At 44.5% G+C, this 20,952-nt stretch overlaps 1 protein-coding gene across 2 annotated transcripts in view; it reads left to right on the forward strand.

Annotated features, from left to right (window-relative positions):
• Positions 1-20,952, forward strand: part of EPB41L4B (erythrocyte membrane protein band 4.1 like 4B) — a 125,860-nt gene that overhangs the window by 97,755 nt on the left and 7,153 nt on the right. Inside the window, exons 18-23 of one of the 2 annotated variants that reach the window (XM_063081811.1) lie at positions 1,224-1,349; positions 4,657-4,724; positions 7,324-7,422; positions 12,760-12,937; positions 14,771-14,848; positions 19,640-19,756. In XM_063081811.1, coding sequence (XP_062937881.1) covers positions 1,224-1,349; positions 4,657-4,724; positions 7,324-7,422; positions 12,760-12,937; positions 14,771-14,848; positions 19,640-19,756 — 666 coding nt within the window. Of the gene's footprint in view, positions 1-1,223; positions 1,350-4,656; positions 4,725-7,323; positions 7,423-12,750; positions 12,938-14,770; positions 14,849-19,639; positions 19,757-20,952 lie in introns of both variants that reach the window. The other variant, XM_063081812.1, reaches the window with a different exon arrangement.

Below are 20,952 nucleotides of genomic sequence, written 5' to 3' on the forward strand. Positions count from 1 at the left end.
TGCCCAAAAGAGAAAGCTAAGTCCCTCAGGATAATGAATCCAGTCAAATGAGCCAGTTCTTTCAACACAACTTGACAGTTTAGGATTATTAGTGTCATGGCATCCAATGTTCTTTTTTTTTTTATTGGCTAAATATGTATTTTTTCTAACCAAAAATCTGACATGAAAGTGCCATTCATATCTTTTCTTCCTCATCTGATCATCATGATGATCTTACGAAGAAAAAAAAATCAGAGCAAGAGACGGTGCAGGAAGCCAGTGTAGCTGTGTGGTCAGGAGCTCTGGCTCTGGAGTCATCATTCCTGGGTACAAATGTTGGCTCTTCCACATTCTTCCTTTGTGACTCTGGGCAAGTGTCTCCCCATCTCTTTGCTTTGTTTTTTTTCTTACCTATAAAATGGGGATAATGATAGTACCTGCCTCCAAATGGGGTGGTTCCGTGAGAGGATTCGATGAAGAGTGCCTATGAAATACCTAGTCAGAGGCTGGCCCATAATAAACTCTCAGTAAATGTTAGCTACTGGCATTATTTTTCTTTTTATCATCATCACCATCATCATCTTTCTTTAAATGGTGATGTAAACATCATCATGTATAATAATAAACAGAGCAGTCACAAAGCCTATGATTTCAAAGATATTAATGCTTTCAACGTGGTTCAAATAGGTAGCCCCAGGGTAATCCAGCTTAGCTGGATCACATGAATTATAGGTATATGTTCAGTTAATACACAGGATATGGCAAAAATAGTGAAGATACAAATTCCTTATTGAGAATCACAATTTTCAGCAACATTTGTTGTAAAAATACCTATGAATATTTTGCACTTTTCCCCTTGACCCAGAAGGCCACAGAATTGAATCTTTCTATGTAAGAGGTAGCAATTATGGGGAAAATCGCACTGGACTGGGGTGTAGGAAACTTGAAGCCCTGGTTCTGCCACTGGCTGTCACTGTATGATTCTGGAAGAGCCCCTTCCTCTCTTTGAATCTTTACTCCAACTTCTGATATGTCCTCTCCCTGCTGCAAAGAGAATGAGATGATTTGCTTGGCAATCCTTTGCAAATAGTAAAGCACTGGTAAAAATGCAAGGAGTTGGGGACACATTCGTCCACGTAAAGGTCTGCGTGTTATTTGCAGTTATACTTGTGAGGAAAAGTTAACATACATGTTTTCTTTCTTCTCTATTTACAATCTGTTACCCGTATTTTGATTTGTCTCAGGCTGAAGAAAAGAAAGTTCCTGAGAAAACTCTTCAGACCCCACTTCTGCCTTCCCCTGTGGCGGATCACGTGAAGTGTAACATTTTGAAAGCCCAGTTGGAGAATGCTTCCCGAGGGAATGTCCAGGTGCGTGGAGCAGGTGCATTCCTGTGATTTCATGTTACGGGATTTCCTGAATGCAGAAAGAAAGAGGCATCCAAGGACCGAGATGCTGTGTTAGTCAGGGTCCAGTCATGAGATAGGAACCACACCTGGAGTGCGAACCGAGATTGTAATACAAAGAATGATTAATTGGTGTATGTTCTTTTGTATCCTTTTTTTTCTTCTGGTGGCTGACCAGTATGGGGATTTGAACTCTTGACCTTGCTGTTATCAGCACCATGCTCTACTGAGTGAGCTAATCAGCCAGTCCGAGGTATATACAGTTCTTAATTAGCTATGTGAAAGGGCAAGAAGAGAACTCAAAGGCAGCAGTTCTCAAATGTCAGTGTGCACAAAAGTCACCTGGAGATCTGGGCCCCATCCCCAGAGACTCAGTAAATTGGGGTGAGGGTTCAAGAATCTGCATTTCTCAGGAGCTCCCAGGATGACACATTGAGTGACACACTCTAAGGTACCAGAGGTAGCAAATGCAGGCAGCTCTTTCCATCCCTGCAGCTGAAGGAACAAACATGCTGTAAATATGAAAACTTAGACTCTTAAAGGAGGAGCCCCAGGGAAATGAAACTCAGACTTCTGAGCAAGGGTCCCTGTGGCCAGTGCTGGTATCTCTGAGCTTAGAGGATGAGCCCCAAGGGCCAGACCCAGACTCTGAGGAGGGGGCACCAGCCTGCTGGTGCTGATATGTCTGAGGTGAACGCCACGAAGTTGGATCTGCCAGTGGTAGAAACTGCAACCAGATTCAGCTGCAGCTACAGGAGGAACTGCTGCTGCCAGGGTGAAGAAGCGAGAAGGCTGGGCTGATGTGCAAGAGCAGGAGGCAGACAGGCAGGAGCAAGACCCTCCCCTCTAGTGCCCCTTATTAACAGAACCTGTCATAGAGCCAGCTGGCAAAGCAGAAATGGGGTTTGCAGGCTCCCAGCCCCAGCTCCACCAAGTAGAGGTTCAAAGGGTAGGTTTGGAGATGAGAGATGATAATTTAACAAAAATTCCCCCGTAAATTCCCCCACTCGTACTCATAACAGATATCACTGGTTGACCACTACACTCTTTCTCTCTAATCCTAAATGCAGCCTCAGAATCATTTTCTACATGGTGTGCCAAGGAGACACCACCAGTTAATGAGAGTTGGAACTCAAGTAGAAACCCGTTTGCCATCCTGCCCTGGAAACATATTAAAAGCTACAGTTGTCCATGATTTCATTAGAGAAATATCTAACTTTCTTTTTCATTCTTTCTGCCTGTGTTGCCAAGGATAAAGTAAATATTAAGTGATCGCTTGTATTATTATTTCCATTTTCTGTGTATAGCAATCTGAATAATTTAGGTCTTTCTAGAGCATACCATGAAAGACAAGAGAAAGTTTACAAATTTTTTTCCATTTTGAGGCTGTGATATAAACAGGAAGCAGTAAACTATAGAACACAAGTTTTAAAGTCAGATCATCTGGGTGTAAATCTTGATCTACCATTGATCACCTTAATCTTGTTTGTCATCCTCCCTGAGGCACAGTTTTCTCACATTTTGTAAAATGGAGATAATAATGTCTACCTCCTCATGTTACTGTGAAGATTAAACGAGACAGTCTACGTGAACACCTAGCACAATGCCTTGCTCTACCTTTGTGGAGATATTGGCAATAATGATCGCAGTTGTGCTGTGATGAAATTGTTGGGGACGCTGGTTCCTTGCAGATAGCAGTGGTAGCACTTTTTACCACTGCTCTTTTTTCAGGTTGACTTCCCATTCCAAACTCAGTTATATCAAAGTTATAGTGACAAATTCTCTTTGTCTTTATTCTACCTTCATTGTGTTAAAGTAGGCCATTTTTATACTATCACAGAGCAAATAAAATTGACATGAATTTCACAACTTACAAAGCTGATACTGTCTACATTGGAAAGTTCTATCCTGTTCCCAATGGTCCTGCACTGCATGCATCATCTGCAGAGGACCCATGTTTCTGCTCCAGAGGAGAAGTGCAGAATGTAGAAAATATTTCATTCTGTGAAGCGTAGGGAAGAGACGAGACACAGGTAAGAAGAAAAGAAAACGTCCTGGCTAAACAGACATAGTGGAAGGGCATGAGAGCAGGAAAGAAGTGGGGAGATGTGAAGTCAGTAATTTAAGAACAGTGTTTCCCAACATGTTATAAGGAGTACAAGCCCCCACAGGAATCTCCCTGATAATTCTGGAAATGCTGCACACACCAAATCCCCTGGGATAGACCCAATGCACATTAGCTTCTTATAGGTTCTAAGAAGTCTTGGAGGAAAGAAACATGTGTTACTTTCTTTTACACTAAATTGGCCACATAACACTTGTAAAGTAGCTCCCACAATCACCTGTAGAACTAGTGTTCAGGAACACAGGAACATGCTTTGGGAATCCCTGATTTAGAGTGTTTTGAGAGGTTGTGATGGAGGGAGGGGGCTTTTGCACAAGGCTTAAGCATTAATTTTCTACTAGCAGTGAAGAAAAAAAGCATTAATTTTCTACTAGCATCAGTGCAGATCAAGTGTGTAAGGAAAGGAATCAGAATGCCAATGGCAGTATCTTTTAATGGCTCTAAGAACGTCTTTGATCAGGAAGCAGGACTGGGTCCATATGCAGGCTATAAAGTAGCGCCCTCCCAGCCAGGAACCTTGAAATCTTTGCCCAACGTGGGTTTAGAACAGAGGCCAAGCTCTGTGTATTGTGATGGGCGTGAGGGCCACATTGACACCGGTGTGTGTTCAGCTGCCTGGCTGGCTGAGTGGGTGTCCCTTCCTCCCCCTCTATTCTTTGTGGGCCTCACCGGAGGAGAGAGGCTTCTATCAAAATCCTATGACACAATTCCTGCCAGGCTTGTTATACTGAAATGAAAGGACAGATTCCAAATTCCTTTGTAAACTGAGTGTTACATGAGCATAGAGCTGATTATTATTCGTGATCTAAAATGTGAGGTGAGAGATGAAACTGTGGATTTGGCTTTTCCCCCACCACCCTTTTCTCATTCGAGCATGAGCTGGCACATAGTGGGTATTCAATAAAAGTAGGAATGCAAAAACTGATTGCATTTGAGTGATTAAGTCTTAATCCCATTACTCAAGACAACACTTTTTTTGATAACTTACATAAACACCAGAGTAAAATTGGCTATTGATTGAATTCTTGTCGAACTCATTCTTTGGTCCATCTGCACATTTCTACGATCTTTTCAATGTAGGAGACTTAAAACATCTTGGATGCCAAAATATTCAGTTTTGACTAACGTGACTATTTTCTTTAACAGGTTGGAAAAGAGGAATCAACATTTGTAAATATCAATAAGAAATCCAGTCTTCAGGACGCTAATGTAAGGTCTGTTGCTTCTTGTCTGAATGGGGAAATTATACTCTGTATCATCATTATCCTTGAAACATTGCTCATGAGGGCATTTGCTGATAAAAATCAGAGTGAAAAAGTAAAACTGAGAGAATGTGGGTCCAAAGAGATAGAAAAAGACTGGCTTATTCAACTTCCTTTAAGCCTAAAAAATGCTGCTTAGCTCAGTTTTAATATTTCTACCTGCTGTACTAATAAGGATGTTAACCACTTTGGGATTAATGAGACAGCTCTCAAGAATGTAGATCTGATCTTGTCATTCCCTTCCTTAAAGTCCTTTAAAAGCTCTGTTTGCTCTCAGAGTGGAGTCCAGACTCCGTAATAGAACACAGGAAGTCCTTCACGACCTGGCTTCTGCTTCCTGCCCCAGCTCAGTTCCGCATTCTTCCCTTGGCCCATTGATGTGCTCCTCATACTGAGCTTACCGAGCTCCTTGTCAGTCCTGAAACCACAGATGTTTTTTAAAGCTTCCATCCCACCAACACCCCAATCCTAGAGGCAACCCATCCTCCCAAAATTGCACAGAAAGCAAAAACTCTTCCTCTCTCAACCCAGGTTAGTAACAACCTATAGATCATGGCAGCCTCATTGCTACCTTGGTGGTCTACTAACAATGGCAGGGTCTCCCTAGGGTAGAGTTTCTAAAAATGGATCCAAGAACTACTGCATCAGTCTCTTGTTAAAAACAGAATCTTGGGTCCTACTCCAGACCCTTCGTGTGTGTGTGTGTGTGTGTGTGTGTGTGTGGTGGGGTGTAGGGTGCCTGTGGGGAAAGGAATCATCATTTTAACAAGCACCACAGGTGATCTAGAACCACTGCCCTGGGGGATTCTTATACTTGATGTTAAAAATAAAAGCTAACAGTTCCCTACATCACCTTATGATTCCCAGTCTATGTTCTTGGTATAAATTTGTCTTACTGCAGAGGTGCATACCCAGCTGCCTCTAAGACCTTTCAAAAACTTAATTCATCTTTTCCCACCCCACCCCACCAATCTTGGTGAATGGCCTTATTACCTTCCCCTTGCCCAGGCCTAAAATTTGTGAGTCCTTGATTTTTTCGTACCTCATCCCCTCACCTAATTGGTCACCAAGTCCTGCCAATTTGACTTTGGTCTTATTTCCCACATCCATCCTCTTTCTTTCATGACCATAATCCCTGTCTACCTCGAGCGCTCATCATCTCTCTTCTGGGATTACCACTGCAACAGTCTTCCAAAATGATCCTGGCCTCCTTTCACCAGCGTCCTCTTCAGTGCTCTCAGGACCTTTCTAAACTGCGAGTCTGAGTATGCCACGCCCTTGCCTAAGACCTTCAGAGATGCTGCTGCCGCCGCCTGCGGTGTAAGCTCCTCAGCCTGAGGCTGCTCCTGACCTGGTCCCTGCAGGTTGAAATCTCCGATCTTTCACTGGGACCTCACCCTGGAGCAGTTTCAGCCTGGTCTCCACTCTGTCTCCCACCTTGGTGGTCTTCCCTCCATTTAGTTGAGAGTAAAGCCCTCCGTGAAGCTTTTCCAGATACCAACCATTCCACCCAAGCAAAGTCATGTGCTCCCTGACTAGATTTGGGAGTTCTTGGGTCCTTACTCCAAACCTTTCGGATCCTGTGTTTGGGGGTGGGGGTACCGGCAGAGACAGAAATCAGCATTTTAACAAGCACCCCAGGTGATCTAGGGGTTCCAGCTTGAGGAAACCATGAATGTAGAATGGGTTGACTCCAACTCCTTATTTGCTCATCCACGCGTTTGTTCAACAAATGTTTATTAGGCACTGGCCTATCACATTAGTCCAGTTATTAGGCCACAGAACTATCACCAAATTAGGCACTGAATAGAAGAGAAAATGGAGGCCCAGATGTGTCCATTTTTTTGGCAGAGGTCCCTTGCTGAGGACCTCAACTTGTTTTGATTTGGTCCTAGAAGGTAATCACTGTTTTTTTAAAAATGAAATTAGTCATGACCACTACAAAAATGTGTTACAGCTTTTCCTTAAAAATCATTGTTTTGAGCAGGGCCCAGATAACCATCTGGTATAAATTCTTGAGGAAAGATAAAAGTGAAACTTAATTTGTAACATTTTTACATGTGCATAGAGTTAAAATGTTTTAGAGTTAAAATATACAATGGTTTTTTATCTTTTTTAAAAAATATATTCTGTGCTGCGTTTTAAATAGCATAGCTACCAGATCACTTGGAAGTAAAAACAGCTTACCCATAGGTTTCTCTTCACTCAATTTATTAACAAAACCGGATTATGAATCAAATCCTCATATTGGGGGTGGGAGGGTGGCTGTTTGGGGCAGGGAAATTTTATTTGGTTCCCTTATTATATTTAGTTTCCTACTTGTTATATTTTCTTTCCTATGATCTTTTTGGTTTTGTTTTTTGTTTTTGGATTTTCTATGATTTTTAAAAATAGTTATGATAATTAAGTAGAGAAGAGAAGAAAAAAATTGGATTTCTTGACTGTCAATGGTATTAAGGTATAAATTAACTGAGAAGGCAGTCCCTTATGGCCAAAAGAAGACAATACACCTTTTTTGTTGTTGTTCTGTTTTTTTTTGGTATGTTTCTAGAAGTCCTATTCCTATACGTGTGGAAACTACCCAACCAGCTGTGGAAAAGCCGGAAATCAAGCCTCCCCGAGTGAGGAAGTTAACAAGACAGTACAGTTTGTGAGTTCTGTACTGCAAGTTTTTCAATTATAACAACTACAAGTGATGCTAAATGTTCGATTATAAATGTTTCTTAGCCCCTCAGATCATTCCCAGCGAGCCATCCCCTAAATTCCGTTTATTTCCAATTTAGGTCATAGTGGGACTAGACCTTTCTCCCCGAAAACATTACATAGTTGGCATATGTGTTTATTATCGATTGTGGTATAACCAATTACTCTAAAACTTAGTGTCTTGAAACAATCCACACTTATCACTTCACAGTTTCTGTGGGTTGGGGGTCTGGGCACAGCTTAGCTGGGCCTTTTGTGTCTGGGTCTTTCACAAGGTGCCATTCACAGTGTCAGTGAGGACTGTGGTCTCATCTGAAGACTCATTCATGTGGTAGCTGATAAGATTCAGTTCCTTGAGGGCCATGGGGCTGCGCTTGCCCTCAGTTTGTCATCACGTAGGCTTCTCTAGCTGTCTCTTTCAGGGAAAACACACAAGAAGAGCCAAAGAGAGAGTGCTAGCAAGGCAAAAGTCACAGTCTTTTGTAATCACAGAGATGCCATCACTTTGCCATATTCTGTTCATTAGAAGCAAGTCTCTAGATCCAGCACACACTCAAGAGGAGGCATTACATGGGCGAGTGAATACCAGGACAGGGATCACTGGGGGCCCATCAGAAGCTGCCTTCCTCAGCACGTTGGTAAAATGGTAGCATGAACAGTCAAAGCTAATCATGGAGCTATATGAGACCCATAGGGGGCGCCATATCCCAGATTGTCCCAGTCCAGTTCTGTTTGGCCTAACAAGTCTCTTGGCTGTGGTGTGCACCGGTCTGTTCTAGGCATTGTCAGAGAACAGCAAAGTGACTTTGAAAATTCCCATCCAAAGACTCACAGTTTATTGGAGAGAAAGTCAGAGTCACAAATAACTATAATCCAAAGAAGGCAGATGAATGCTATAGTGAGGGGATGGTGGTATTTGTAATAGTCGTAGTGCTGATCACAGTGGTAGTTCCATTTCTTGACCTTGGCTGTCACCCAGGGCCTGTGCCTGGATGTGTCATTCGTCAGAGAGTTGTAGGGGGAATCTTTGGATGCAAGGGAAAGCTTGGAGGCTCTGGAGTTGGGAAGGCTTCTGTTAGGGCCCTGGCCGGTTGACAGCAGCAAGCTCTTGGGAAAATTGCTCTTTGAGCCTTTCTTTCTTCACTGATAAAATGGGTGGGATAATACCTACCTCTGAGGAATTTTGTGAGGGTTAATACGAGGCAATTTGGGTAAAGCCCCTAGCAAGGGGCCTGGCCATAGGACCTGGAAGCTCCTGAGAAAAGGTCAAGTTTAGGGAATGCCCAGAGTGGAAAGTGTAGGACAGGGAGTGTAACCCCAGATGCAGTTCTCAAACAGCCATCTCAGGCCTGCCATGTGCACCTTGTGAAAAGAGGAAGAGGCGTGCAGGGGGTTTTAAGGGCAGACAAATAGCACCTCATTAGCTTTAATAGAACCTTCTGGACAGTATAGCACCTGCATTTCTGAAGAAAGCCAAAATGAGTAAGGTTCAAATAATTAACAGTCCTAATGATCTCTGGGGGACAAATTAAGCCACCTAAATCTGCTTCCCTGAGGACAAAGCTGGCAGCACTTGCCCTTTCCTTTGCATTCTGAAACTCAAAATGTTATTATCACCTATTTAGGATATGCAGTAATGTTTGAAACAATGACTAACTGATACATGGCCTGGAAGGAAAGAAAATTTCCCTAACTCACCAAATCAGTTCTTTTAAGGAAACCCTTTTCAAACCTCTAACTTCACATGTGTATTTCTTAAGCTGCCCCAAAGTATTCTCATTCAAAAATCAAATAATGGCAGCATTTTCTCCATTAGTAGACAATAGAAAAAATAATGTATCGGATTTTCCCCTTGTGACGTTTTTGTCCCACAAATAGTCCTTGAATCCTTGACACTGGTTACCACTCATTTGCTCTTTTCTTTAACTCATAGGTATTGATGAAATTGATCAACACGTGGTCAAGGAATACCCGTGGGAAAACACAGATTTCTGATTTTCTGGAAATATTTTATACATTACCGTTTTTGAGATACTGATGTGTGTGCACACACAGCTCTTCTTGCTGATATAATATTCTTAATTGCTAGGCTGGAATTATGTGTGTTTGGATTTTAGGTTGTTCCCCCAAGAGTATGATAACAGTCAGGTGCTCTGAGCGAGTTATCAAACCACTGCTTTTAGGAATAAAAACAAAATCTCAGCCATGTTCCTTCTTGGAAATAAGACAGGGAGGAAAACTGTGGCTACTGCATGCAGAGAAGGGAGAAGCAGAGGAACTCTGCAAAGAGTTTGAGGCAGGTGACAGTGCCATTTTTATATTGATACCAGCTAATGTGTTTAGAAAATAATGAGCTGCTTCATTTTTTTCCAGAAATATAACTTAACTATTTATTTCAGCATAGTATGAAAAGTCTTTAAAAATTCAGTAGGCAAGACAGAAAAGTCCACAGAGAAAAGTAACCAATTCCCTAGAATCTGCCATCAAAAATAACCAGTATTCACAGGTGATGTCTGTTACATTAGACACGTTTCTGTGCATACGTGTTGTTAAAAAAAGAAATCATTTCAAAGCGAAGATCATTCTATACATAAAATTTTACTTATGAAAATGTTGTTTTGTGGATTTAACATGAATTTGCCTCAGAATCTGAGGCAACATTGGAAGACTTGCTGAATTTTAGCTATGTTTCTTTGTCATAAGATCTAAGTTAAGACAAAAGATTATAAAAACCGTGAAGCATTTGGAGTCTTTTAAATTTTAGACAGTATCAGTTGACATCCTGCTGTGAAAGATGAGCTATGTTTTTAAAATGGCTTTTTATGTAAAACTAAATAATTATGTCTTTAAGGTTACAATTTTTAAAAACGAAGTAAAAAATTTACCCCACTCCTCCACTTAAGTAGCTATGTGACCTTGAGCAAATAATTCAATAATCAGCCACTGAATATCATCTGATTCTCTGGACAATGGAGATCATAATACAGGGTTCTGAAAATTAAATGGGCAAATGCATGTGAAACTGATCTGACCTGTTTCATCAATGTAGATTCAAATATGTGATGTCATATTAAGTTTTCCACATACTTATTCAAACCTCCCCTTTCCCCCTTCTTAGTAATAAATCCTAAATCCTCCTCTTGAGGCTTCTCCATACACAGAATGATCTAAAATCCTGTAGGGTCCTCCTCAGCCAATCATATCCACACTGCAGCTGTGTCCCATGGCCACATAAGGCCCTGCACAGGCCATGTTAGGAACCCTGCACAGGCCACATGTGTGCCCACTGGTCACAGGTCTTTTATCTATACTCTTGAGCTTGGCTATCATTTCTAAAGCACAGGCTATGTGTCAGGGTGGCTTTAGAAGTTCCACATGGAAGATCTTTAAGGGCAGTGTGCCAGGGGTCTGTCCCTAAGACCACCCTCAAGAGTGGTGATTCACTAAAAGGACACACAGAACTCAGAACAGCAGTTATGAGTGTGGTTACAGTTTATTACAGTGAAAAGACACACAGTAACATCCGCAAAGAAAAAGGACGCATAGGATGGAGTCCAGGAAAAAACAAGCACAAGTTTCCTTTGTGCTCTCCCTGTGACAGTGATTACTTCTCACAGCAACAATGTGTGACAACATATATGAAGTGTTACCAACCAGGGAAGCTCACCCAAGCGCTAAAAACCTTGGCATTCAGGGTTTTTATTGGGGGTCAGTCATGTAGGCATGAAGTACCCACATGACTGACCTTGGCTACTCAGTCTCCAGCCACCCAGAGGTCAAACTGATATAGCGTGGCCCAAAATCTCAAGCATACGAAAACAGGTGTTTCACCATAAATCACATTGATAGCAAAAACTATCTGGCATGGCCCAAGGTCTCAGGTATACAATGACTCTTAGAAGGGCCCAAAGGTTCCCTCCCAGGAACTCATCAATGCCAGTGGTTCCTTTGGAATGTGCAGGGTTTGAGTACCCCAGGGCTGCTGAGTCAACCTTTTACTGTGCAGGCAGCAGGCTGGTTGGCCTTAGGGATAGGAGACTTGTCTTAATTTCTACAAGTGTGAGAAAATACTGTCCATGCTAAGAACTGGGAATCAATAGCATTTGGGCTTCCTGCCTTGGCACACTCAGTGGGAGGTCAAAGCTTCCCCCAAATCCAAGTTCTGGAGATAAGCCCAAGGTGCCAGGCCAGACTTCTCCCTCATGGTGGCTTCCTGTCTATTGTCCTTTTCTGCCTAGGTCGTCTCATTTTATTAGAGAGGTTCTAAGACCAGAGCTACTGGGCCCCAAAACAAATGTGCCCAACTCCTGCCCTGTAACCAGTGTGTTACACCAAAGGGACAGTTGCTGTTAGGCCATAGATGATGCCATTATACCTTTGCTCAGAGCAGTGGGTTCCTAAGAGCCTTGTATTTACCCACCTAAGGGAAGCGACTCAAAATGACATCCCTTGGTTTGGTGGTTTCTCAAAAAGTTAAACATAGGCGTACCATATGATCGATCCACTCCTAGGTGGAATTCCAGTCCAAAAGAATTGAAAGCACAGGAGTCAAACAGATATTTGTACACCAGTGTTCATAGCAGCATTATTCACAGTAGCCAAAAGGTCGAAACAATCCCAGTGTCCATCAACAGATGAATGGATAAACAAAATGTGGTACATCTGTATGATGGAGTATTTTTCACCATAAAAAAGGAATGAAATTTTGATCTATGCTACGACAAGGATGGACCTTGAAAACATTATGGTGAGTGAAATAAACCAGACCCAGGAGAACATATGTTGTTTGATTCTACTTATAGGAGGTACCTAGAACAGGCAAATTCATCGAGACAGAAAGTAAAATAGATGTTACCAAATGCTGCTGAGAGGAGGCTTTGGGAAGTTCTTGTCAACAATACAGAGTTTCTGTCATGTTGATGAAAAAAGTTTTGGGGATAGATAGTGGTGATGGTTGCACAACACTGTGAATGCATTTCAGGCCACTGAATTGTACACTTAAAAATGGTTAAAATGATAAATATCAGGTTATGGATATTTTACCACAATTAAAAAAAACAAAAACGAAAAAACTCTGGCAAGTGACAGAAAATGCAGCTCAAATTTGCTTTGGCAAAAAAGTCAGCGTATTGGATCCTGTGAGCTGGACATCTGGTGGACATCTGTTTAGGGAGCTTCCACCCCCCAGCCCTGGCTTTCCCACCCCACCCCATGCTCCCTCCACTTCTCACAGTCTGTTTATTATTGTAATGAGCAGAGCTTCATGTGCTTTTAGTAACCGCAGTGATGAAGACGACCTTCCTCCAGACCTGGCTGAGGCAGTGGGAGTGACCACAGCTACAGCCACAAACACTGCAACTGCCGCCACGCAAGTCTCAGTACCACTGGCGTCCCCCAAGGTCCAGAAAGTCTGCTCACCTCAGAAGTCAGAAGGCAAGGGCCAGCTGTCCCCAGGGGCCAAGGTATGGGAAAAAACCCTGAGGAGTAGCTGCTCTTGCTAGGAATTCAGTATCAATTTAGTCACTGGCATCTGGGGTGTGCATTTAAATTTTTCATAATCAATTGTGTGCAATCATAAAACAACAGCAGTAACCATCAAACATGTTTTTATATAACCTGTCTGCAAAATACAAGCCAACCATTTATGAGAGAGCTAGTATAATATTGTATAAAACTAAGTATAAAACCAAGGACAATTTTGATTTAGAGTATTATCCCTACATAAGCTATTACTGTGCTGTAAAGATAGAAAATGAGAAACATTTCCCCTTATAGTGAACAATTTGGAGGAGTAAGCACAAAGTGTCTTCATCCCATTCTTTATATCGGATAGCCTGTGTTAATAGCTTGAAAATGGGAAGTATTCTATTTGCCAGTTCGCAATCTCAGGAAATCACCAGAGATGTGAATGGGCTGTGACAAAGGCCTTACACAAGACGTCTGTCCTGAGTGACCTCTAGCTATGGTTGCTCTTGGGCAATGGGTCCAAATACAGTCGAACCTATTGCTATCCCAGTGGATGGTGAGTCAAAGGTGGCTTTGGTCCAAACAGCCACCCTGAGCAGAGGTATGTGTATGGGGCGGTGCCCTTGAGGGCAAAACCAGAGCTCCAGAGTCTTTTCCCAGCTCCTCCATTCACACGCCTCGTGACTGCTCTTTTTGAGAGCACTTCCAAAGCCCTTGTTTCTCCAAGCCTCAGTTTCCTCCTCCTAAAAATGGGAATAAGACCTGTTACCTCGCCCAGCTCATGGGTTGGCTTTGGGTCCAGCGGAGGTTCAAGTTCTTGTGCAAAGTGGACGCCCCAGGCTTCTGCAGCTTCAGGGATCAAGGTTCCCAGTAACATCTAAATAACAACAGTCTAGCCTGCCTGACCAAGGCCAGTCTTTCACCGAGTCCCTTTCCCAGGTGTCTCTGGGAATACCTCTGTGTTCCTCACAAGAATTTGGATGGACCCCTCAGCCAGTGACTGGCCCAGACGGAGGCTCTCTGCTTCTCTGTAGACCAAATCCTGGCCCCTCAAGATGGCTTCCCCTCTGCTGTGTCCCCTGTATTGCTTTGTTCCATGTGTGGACACAGGTTCCTATCATATACCTCACACTGTGGTTGAAACCAAGCTGAAATACTCACCAAACAGAAGGGAGCTGGGGCGGAGGGGTGGGGTAGATGCAGGCGGCACCCTGCCAAAGGCCACAGGGCTCCCCTCTCCCGGCCATCTCCCTCCTTGGGACCCCGCTTGCACCAAGTTAATGGGGCTCATTTTTTCTCCCTCAAAGGGCCTCAAGGCAGCTAAAACCCCAGAGCAGAAGAACAAAATATTTCCTAAAAACAAGGAACAAAAATTTCAAGGTGCCACCCACCCACCATGAAGATTTTCATTACTGTGCAGATCTGTTTAGTGCCTGGAGGCCAATCGATCCCCCTGATCCAGCACAAAGTCCTGGCTCTCTCTTTATACACTCAGAGGACTCTTTAAAGTGTTTTCTCCCAAATGACCAGTCAAACGGCACTCAGAGCACTTAAGAAAAGTTGTTTGCCACTTTGAAAAGGACAGTTCCCACACCACACCCTACTTCTACCCATGAAGTTTTCAGAAAAAAATTAGGGTTCAGTCTCAACATTTCCTGCAATGCTGAGCAAGGGAAATATGGAGCCGGGTGGGGGGCGGTTGGCATACTAATGAGTTCAGTGTTAGAAAGGGGATAGAGGAGAGGTTGGGAACCTCTGTCTTTTCTGGTAAATTCCATTGTCAATCCAGCGCTGTCACTGACCAGAGATATCTTTGTCTGCCTTCATAGAGCCCCTCTGACCGAGGAGGTGCCTTTACCCTGGAACCAGGCGATCTTCTGATGGATTTCACAGAAGCCACTCCTCTGGTAAACTTCCTATTTTGCTAAAACCAGAAAATGCACAGACCATAGACACATGTTGGTGGTGGGACGGATGGACAGAGGTGGGCACTGCTATTGAGAAGGCTCTTCTTATCCTGGAGGCTCAGGGATCAGCTCTTGTCGAGGGTTCAGGTACCATAGGTCCCTCCACCTCCCAGAGCCCCTGAGGGACAGGTGCTCCCTGTCCTCTGAGGGTGACTGCAGGGGTCCTGCCCCCACCTGTCTGCTGCTCCTCAAATGCTGTGGGCCTCCTCCGTGCTCGGCTTCCTGGGCTGTGCCCTTCATGCCCTCCCATGGGGCATCTCTTGCTGTGGCTTCCAACAATCTGTCTGGCCTGAGGCCCTGGCTTAAGGTCACACCCGAGCTTTCCAGGCACCTCCCACCTCCCACCATTGTCCCTCCTCTGCATACAGGTCTGCCCTTAGGGAGGTGGCCTTTGTGGGACTCCTGCAGGTGAGGCACCCTTTTTAGGGAACAGAGTACCAAACCAAGAGACACACAGGCCAGGCATGGCTCCACTCTCTGCTCCCCTTTTTAAGAGCCTTGTCATTGGATAGTCACTGCCCCATTTTCTATAAAATAAGAATGTCATTATGTGCCCTGTCTACCACACAGGAGTATTTTAAGGAGAGAGAGAGAGAGAGCTCTTTGAGAATAGAAAGCACCACAAATACGTGCAAAGTATTACTAATATTATTAGGTGACGCAAGCAAACTTGGATATGTCTTTGGCATGCCTCAGGTAAATACCTGAGTATGCCTGAGCAGAAATCATGGTTCACAGCTTTGGACTGTGAGTCGAAATGTGAGCCAAGTCAGAAATGTGAGCCAACTCCTGGGAGTTGACTGTGTGCCTGGCCATGTGCTGGCCTCTGGGGAAGCGAGGGCAGTCAGAGGCTGCAGGGGAGGCCCAGTTGACAGATGGCCAGCATGACAGAAGAGCCATGTAGAAGATGCTCAGGGAGAAGAGGAAGTGGGAGTCATTCAGGGCCAACTTGCTGGAGGAGTGTGGGGGATGGGAAGGATTTCTGGAAGGCTTTCAAGAAAGGACACATGGGGCAAAATGCTGCTCAGGCTTTAGGAATTATCACCATTCCTGGTCATCTGGCCCAGGGAAACCATTGATACAATTTTCTTTGTCATCTGGAGAGTTGGTACAGTCAGAGCTTGAGTCAGCACCTTTGGATAAACAGCTGAGAACTGACGGTGATCAATACCTGCTCTGAGAACCCTCAGTTACCCCGTTCCTGTGTTCAAGTAAACAGCAGAGTTACTCGTGCCTTGTTGTTAGATAAGTTGCCAAGATTGTTCACGGATGGAAGGGCCCCTCTCCCCTGCCTTTCAAATAGTATCACCCAGAAACATAGGACCTTTCAGCATTACCTCATCACCCCTTTGCACAGATGGGGAAACTGAGTCCCAGAGAGGGGTAATCACACAAGGACCAAGCTGGAGCTGGAACCCAGGTGTCCCTGCTCCTATTCCAGTGTGCTATGCATCAAATTGGGCTAAACCTCATCTCCTCTTTTGGGAACTTGGCACTTCGGAAAAAAAAGCAATGCCTGGAAGTAGGGCTAATTTAAAGCACTCCCCAGACTGCAAAAGTAGAACAAGGGGCATGGAGGAAGCACAGGAAGTTAGGTGGCCTGGACCTGGTGCTATATCAGTATCCCAGCTGTGTATCCAGCTGAGGCTTTGCATCCCAGGAAGACCTTGTTATAGGAGATGGAGGCTAAACCCAAGTAGCAATCTGCAGACATCTGGTCTACCTGGAGGGCAGCATCCCCCAAAGGGGCCTGAGAACCCCTAGGGTACAACCTGAGGGCCTACAAAGGCAGAAGGAGGAGAAAGCCAAGTTCCCAGGGCCACGTTGAGGAAAACGTACCTAGCAGGAATAGAAGCCGGTGGAGGAAGATATCTCTCTTAGTTGGACACACAGACAACGTCCAGGCTGCTAAATTATGCTGCAATGAATGCCATGAGAGAGTCTATACAAACTGCTGTTGCTGTGGTACCCACTGTCAAACCATGACTAGGGGCACTGGGGAAAGGAGTTTCACAGTACCAGGGTTTTAAAGTATGAATAGGAGTTTTCCAGGTGAAGAAAGTGGGCCAAGGCTTTCTTTGCAGAAAGCACAGCAGCATGAGCAATGTACTAAATATTCATTGAAGGGCCTGGTGGATCTGAGAACTAGGGTCAGTTTACAGAAAATACATACGTATCGTGTCTTTGAACCTCATTCTACCGGGAGAGCTAAAGCTTAATTTCAAATCAAATCAGGGTGCCTCTTCTGTCTCCCTGTGGTTTCATCTCTGTTCCCCAGGGCACAAGGAGGTGGAGATAAGTTTGTTTAGACCATGATGTCATCTGTTTGCTGATACGTCTGGGACACTCTCTGCTTCTTTCATGGCCCTTTTGAATGGGTGGGTGGAAATCACTGTCCTCCAGGGATGTGTGAATCCCTTCCTGCTGGACCTCATTCTGTCCTGGGGCCATTCTGTCCTGGGGCCTGCTCCCTCCCTAGCTTTAACTGAACAGGGGGACAGTGGTCCTTGCTGCTATTTCATGCCTGTTCCCTAACCTCAGCTCATAGAGAAGGGGCACAAGGCCATTTTTGCTTAGTACTCACTAATGTCTGCCCCTCTCCACTTTTCCTCTGACCTTTCTCCCCATCCTTAAACTAGCAATCTCTTTTATTTTCCGGATGATGAATCAGCCTTATACATTTTTACTATTACTTATCTATACCAAAAATCTTTCTGTTTTCCAAAGAATCAGATTTTGAAACTTAAAAGCCAAGTATCTATAGAAGAGTGTAGCTGCCTGAATATGAAGAAGACCCAAAGAGGAAATACCAGGAGAAAAAATAAAATGGTATTTTGAAATAGTATCCTTATTTCCTTCTCATTTACTAAGTGTCAAGAGTATGGGAGCCCCCTTTAAATTCACTCAGATACATATTTAGAAAGGTCAGAAATGCTTGTGAGACAGATCAATACTTCTTTACCATTAAAGTGCAATGCTAGGCAAAACCTTAAGTCGCTTATTATAATCTTCAATTAAGTGTCCAGTACACATTTTGGCCTCTAGTCAGTAAGGCCTTGTTTCTTGGTCATTGGTGCCAGCTTTTATTTTCTTCAAAAAACACACATTGAGTGCCTACTGTTATCAGCGGGGGCAAAGACCCGGTGGCCTGGGGTCGCTGGTGTGGTTGGCTCTGGCTCGAGCATGGATGCACGGGGGCAGTTGTGGGAACTGATCCTGGCAGGCAGGGAGGGGCCAGCCTCATGCTGGCCTCACGCACCATCTCAGGATTTATCCTGAGGACAACAGAGAGTACTTGGGAGGATTTTAAGTAGGCTGGTAAAAGTTAACTGCAGGTGACTAGTATGGACTCACTTGTCTCTGAAGAATGGATTTAGAAACAATCAACGGGAGGGTCTAGAATCACGGATTTAGACTTTGCAAATGCAATTTCTACATCTCCCAAATTTGAATAGTAAAATGAGGCTGTTGTGAAAACCATTGTGAGATAATGGTTGTAAAAGTCCTCTGGAAATTGTCCAAGACTGTACAATTGTAAAGAGGGCAAGAGTTAGCTCAATTGGGAGCAGGAAAAGAGGCCTGCAATTTTCTTGATCATTTTTCAATGAAACTTACCTAGAGGCTGTATTTTATTCTTCACGGTAGGGTGATACTACTATTTAAGGAAACTCTCGAACTGAAAGGTATGTGTATTTGTTCTCTGGAGCAAATGATCCCTCCCTGAAAGCCAAACCAACCCTGCCCCCCCAACCCCCCAGGATCAAGCATCCTCTGTCCACCATCCTCATTCTCACTGGGACAAGCTGTTGGACCTCTGCTGGGTGCATGGCACTGTTGTGGGTTAGGGTGGGGAACCCGGTATCCCATGGATGTGGTACTTTTCTCATGATGCTTGGTATCTTCTGGCTAAGCAGCCAGGTGCCCCAATATGAGATGCCAATGAGTGTGGTAGGTGGGTCAGGACCAGGATGTTTTCTGAACACAGATAACAAAGAGCCAGGACAGGGCTGACCAGTTAGCGCATTGATTAGAGCGCCGTGTTATAACACCAACGCCAAGGGTTCGGATCCCCTTACTGGTCAGCTGCCAAAGCAAACAAACAAGCAAAATAAATGGTGTGACAAAGAGCCAGGACAGATGAAATACTAAACCCTGTGTTCCTCCCTGATGTACCTCTTCCCTGATGCTCTCTGTTGGAAAGCAGCTTGCTTGCACACCACGATGGGTGCCCTTATTAGTAGAGCACAGGAGAGCACTGGGCACGGACGGCAACTGCTCTCGAGTGTGTGACCCCTCCTCCTATGGCTGCCACGGCTGGCATCCCTAATTCATCGTGGCTCTCCTTCTGGCTTGGCCTGGGCAATGCTTCAGAACCCTCAACAGCATGCCAGGGAGCCACGACCAGTCCTGTACAGTTGGCACAGGAGACAACCTCTACCAACCAGCCTTGGGAATGGAATTTTGGTGTGCCGTTCTGCTCAGACAGTGCAGAAGACAGACGAGGGCCAGAGACGAGGAGAGAAGGCTGAGACAGGAGGGCGGAGGGCGGGACTGGATGCCAGCTGGCCAGAGGCTGGAGGCAGGCCGCGGGTGAGGCTGGCTCGAGAACAGTCTGGAGTTGCCAGATCCGTCTTGCACTGTGCTGTCTTTCTCTCCTCCCCCCCCTTATCTCCTCTTCCTCCTCCCCTCTCTCCACCTCCTCCTCCCCTTCTCTCCTCTCCTCGTGAGCAGGCAGAGCCCGCCAGCAACCCCCACTGTGCCCACTCTCGCTGTTCTCCTCCACTCTCTCTCCCCATGAAGGAAGAGACCACTGGAGTTTGCATGTACCCTCCAATCAAAACGAGGCTGGTAGGTACCCTGGCAGGGAGAGGGGCCCGGCCAGGACAGGCGAGCTGGGCAGGAGCCCCCAGACGAGGCGGAGGCCTGGAGGGGCATGTGTGAGCCCCTGGCCCCCCAGGAGCCCGGCTGACAGGTGCTCTCGCTCCAGGATGGACCGAGCGTTTGGAGTCCAGCCGGCTCTGCTCAAATTAGGACACACGGCTGTGCTCCCACCCCTTCGGCGCTAGGTCTCAAGAACCAGAAGAGTTTGTTTTCCTAGAATTTTGATGAGCATAGATGCTTTTCCCAGAGAGGAATATATTCTCTGGTACTCACCACATAGACTCTTAAGTTGCATTTCTATGGAAAATTTTTTAAAAATTTAACTTGTCTTCTGTGACTTACCAAGATAATGGTATAATAGGGGTGTTACCTAATAAATTGAATCTAATAATCCCAACCTAGCACACCTTTTTTTCTATTTTTGCATGTTTCCTTTTATTTATTCATTTTCCTTTATAATTTTATAGTTAAGTCATAGCAGCCAGATCGTCTCCTGTTTTTCTCCTTTCTCTTAATGCTGTGTTGTTTCTATCCTGTTCTATGCAACTATTTATATTGCATCAGTGAATGGCCCACCATTTACCTAACAAATTCTTTACTGCAGGATATGTGCTTTGTTTCCAGTTTGTCACTACTTGAAGGGAACACATATAGCTTTTTGTGTTAGATAGTTTATTTTCTTAGGCTAGACCCTGCTGGATTAAACATTATGACTTTGGATTTTGTGCCTTTTCTAAAGTGGTTGTAGCAACTGACAGTGCCATCAGGAGAGAGGGAATATGCTTTGCTATAGCCTGAGCAACAGAGTGTAACTGTTGGACTGTATTTTTCTTATTTACAGCAGGTATAAAATAATTCATTGAGGTTGCTAATTTTCACATTTTTTTAATAGCATGAATAAACCACTTTTTCCCTTCTACTTTAGGATGGTCTGAGGGTCTTATCTGCAGGTCACCTTTCACTAGGATATTCGTCTCAGAACACCAGGTTGACTGACCAATTAGGCAATGTGAGGAGAATGAACGACAAGGCTTCACCCTGACACTCCTCCTCTCTTTTTGTTCGAAAAGCAGTTTGGGGCTCATTCTGGAAATTTTCAGATGTTTAAAGAGACTGGAGAGATTTGGGGGAAGGGGAGCAGACTTGGGCTGGACATCTCAGTG

This window comes from Cynocephalus volans, chromosome 17 (assembly GCF_027409185.1).
Source record: "Cynocephalus volans isolate mCynVol1 chromosome 17, mCynVol1.pri, whole genome shotgun sequence".
NCBI lineage: Eukaryota > Metazoa > Chordata > Mammalia > Dermoptera > Cynocephalidae > Cynocephalus > Cynocephalus volans.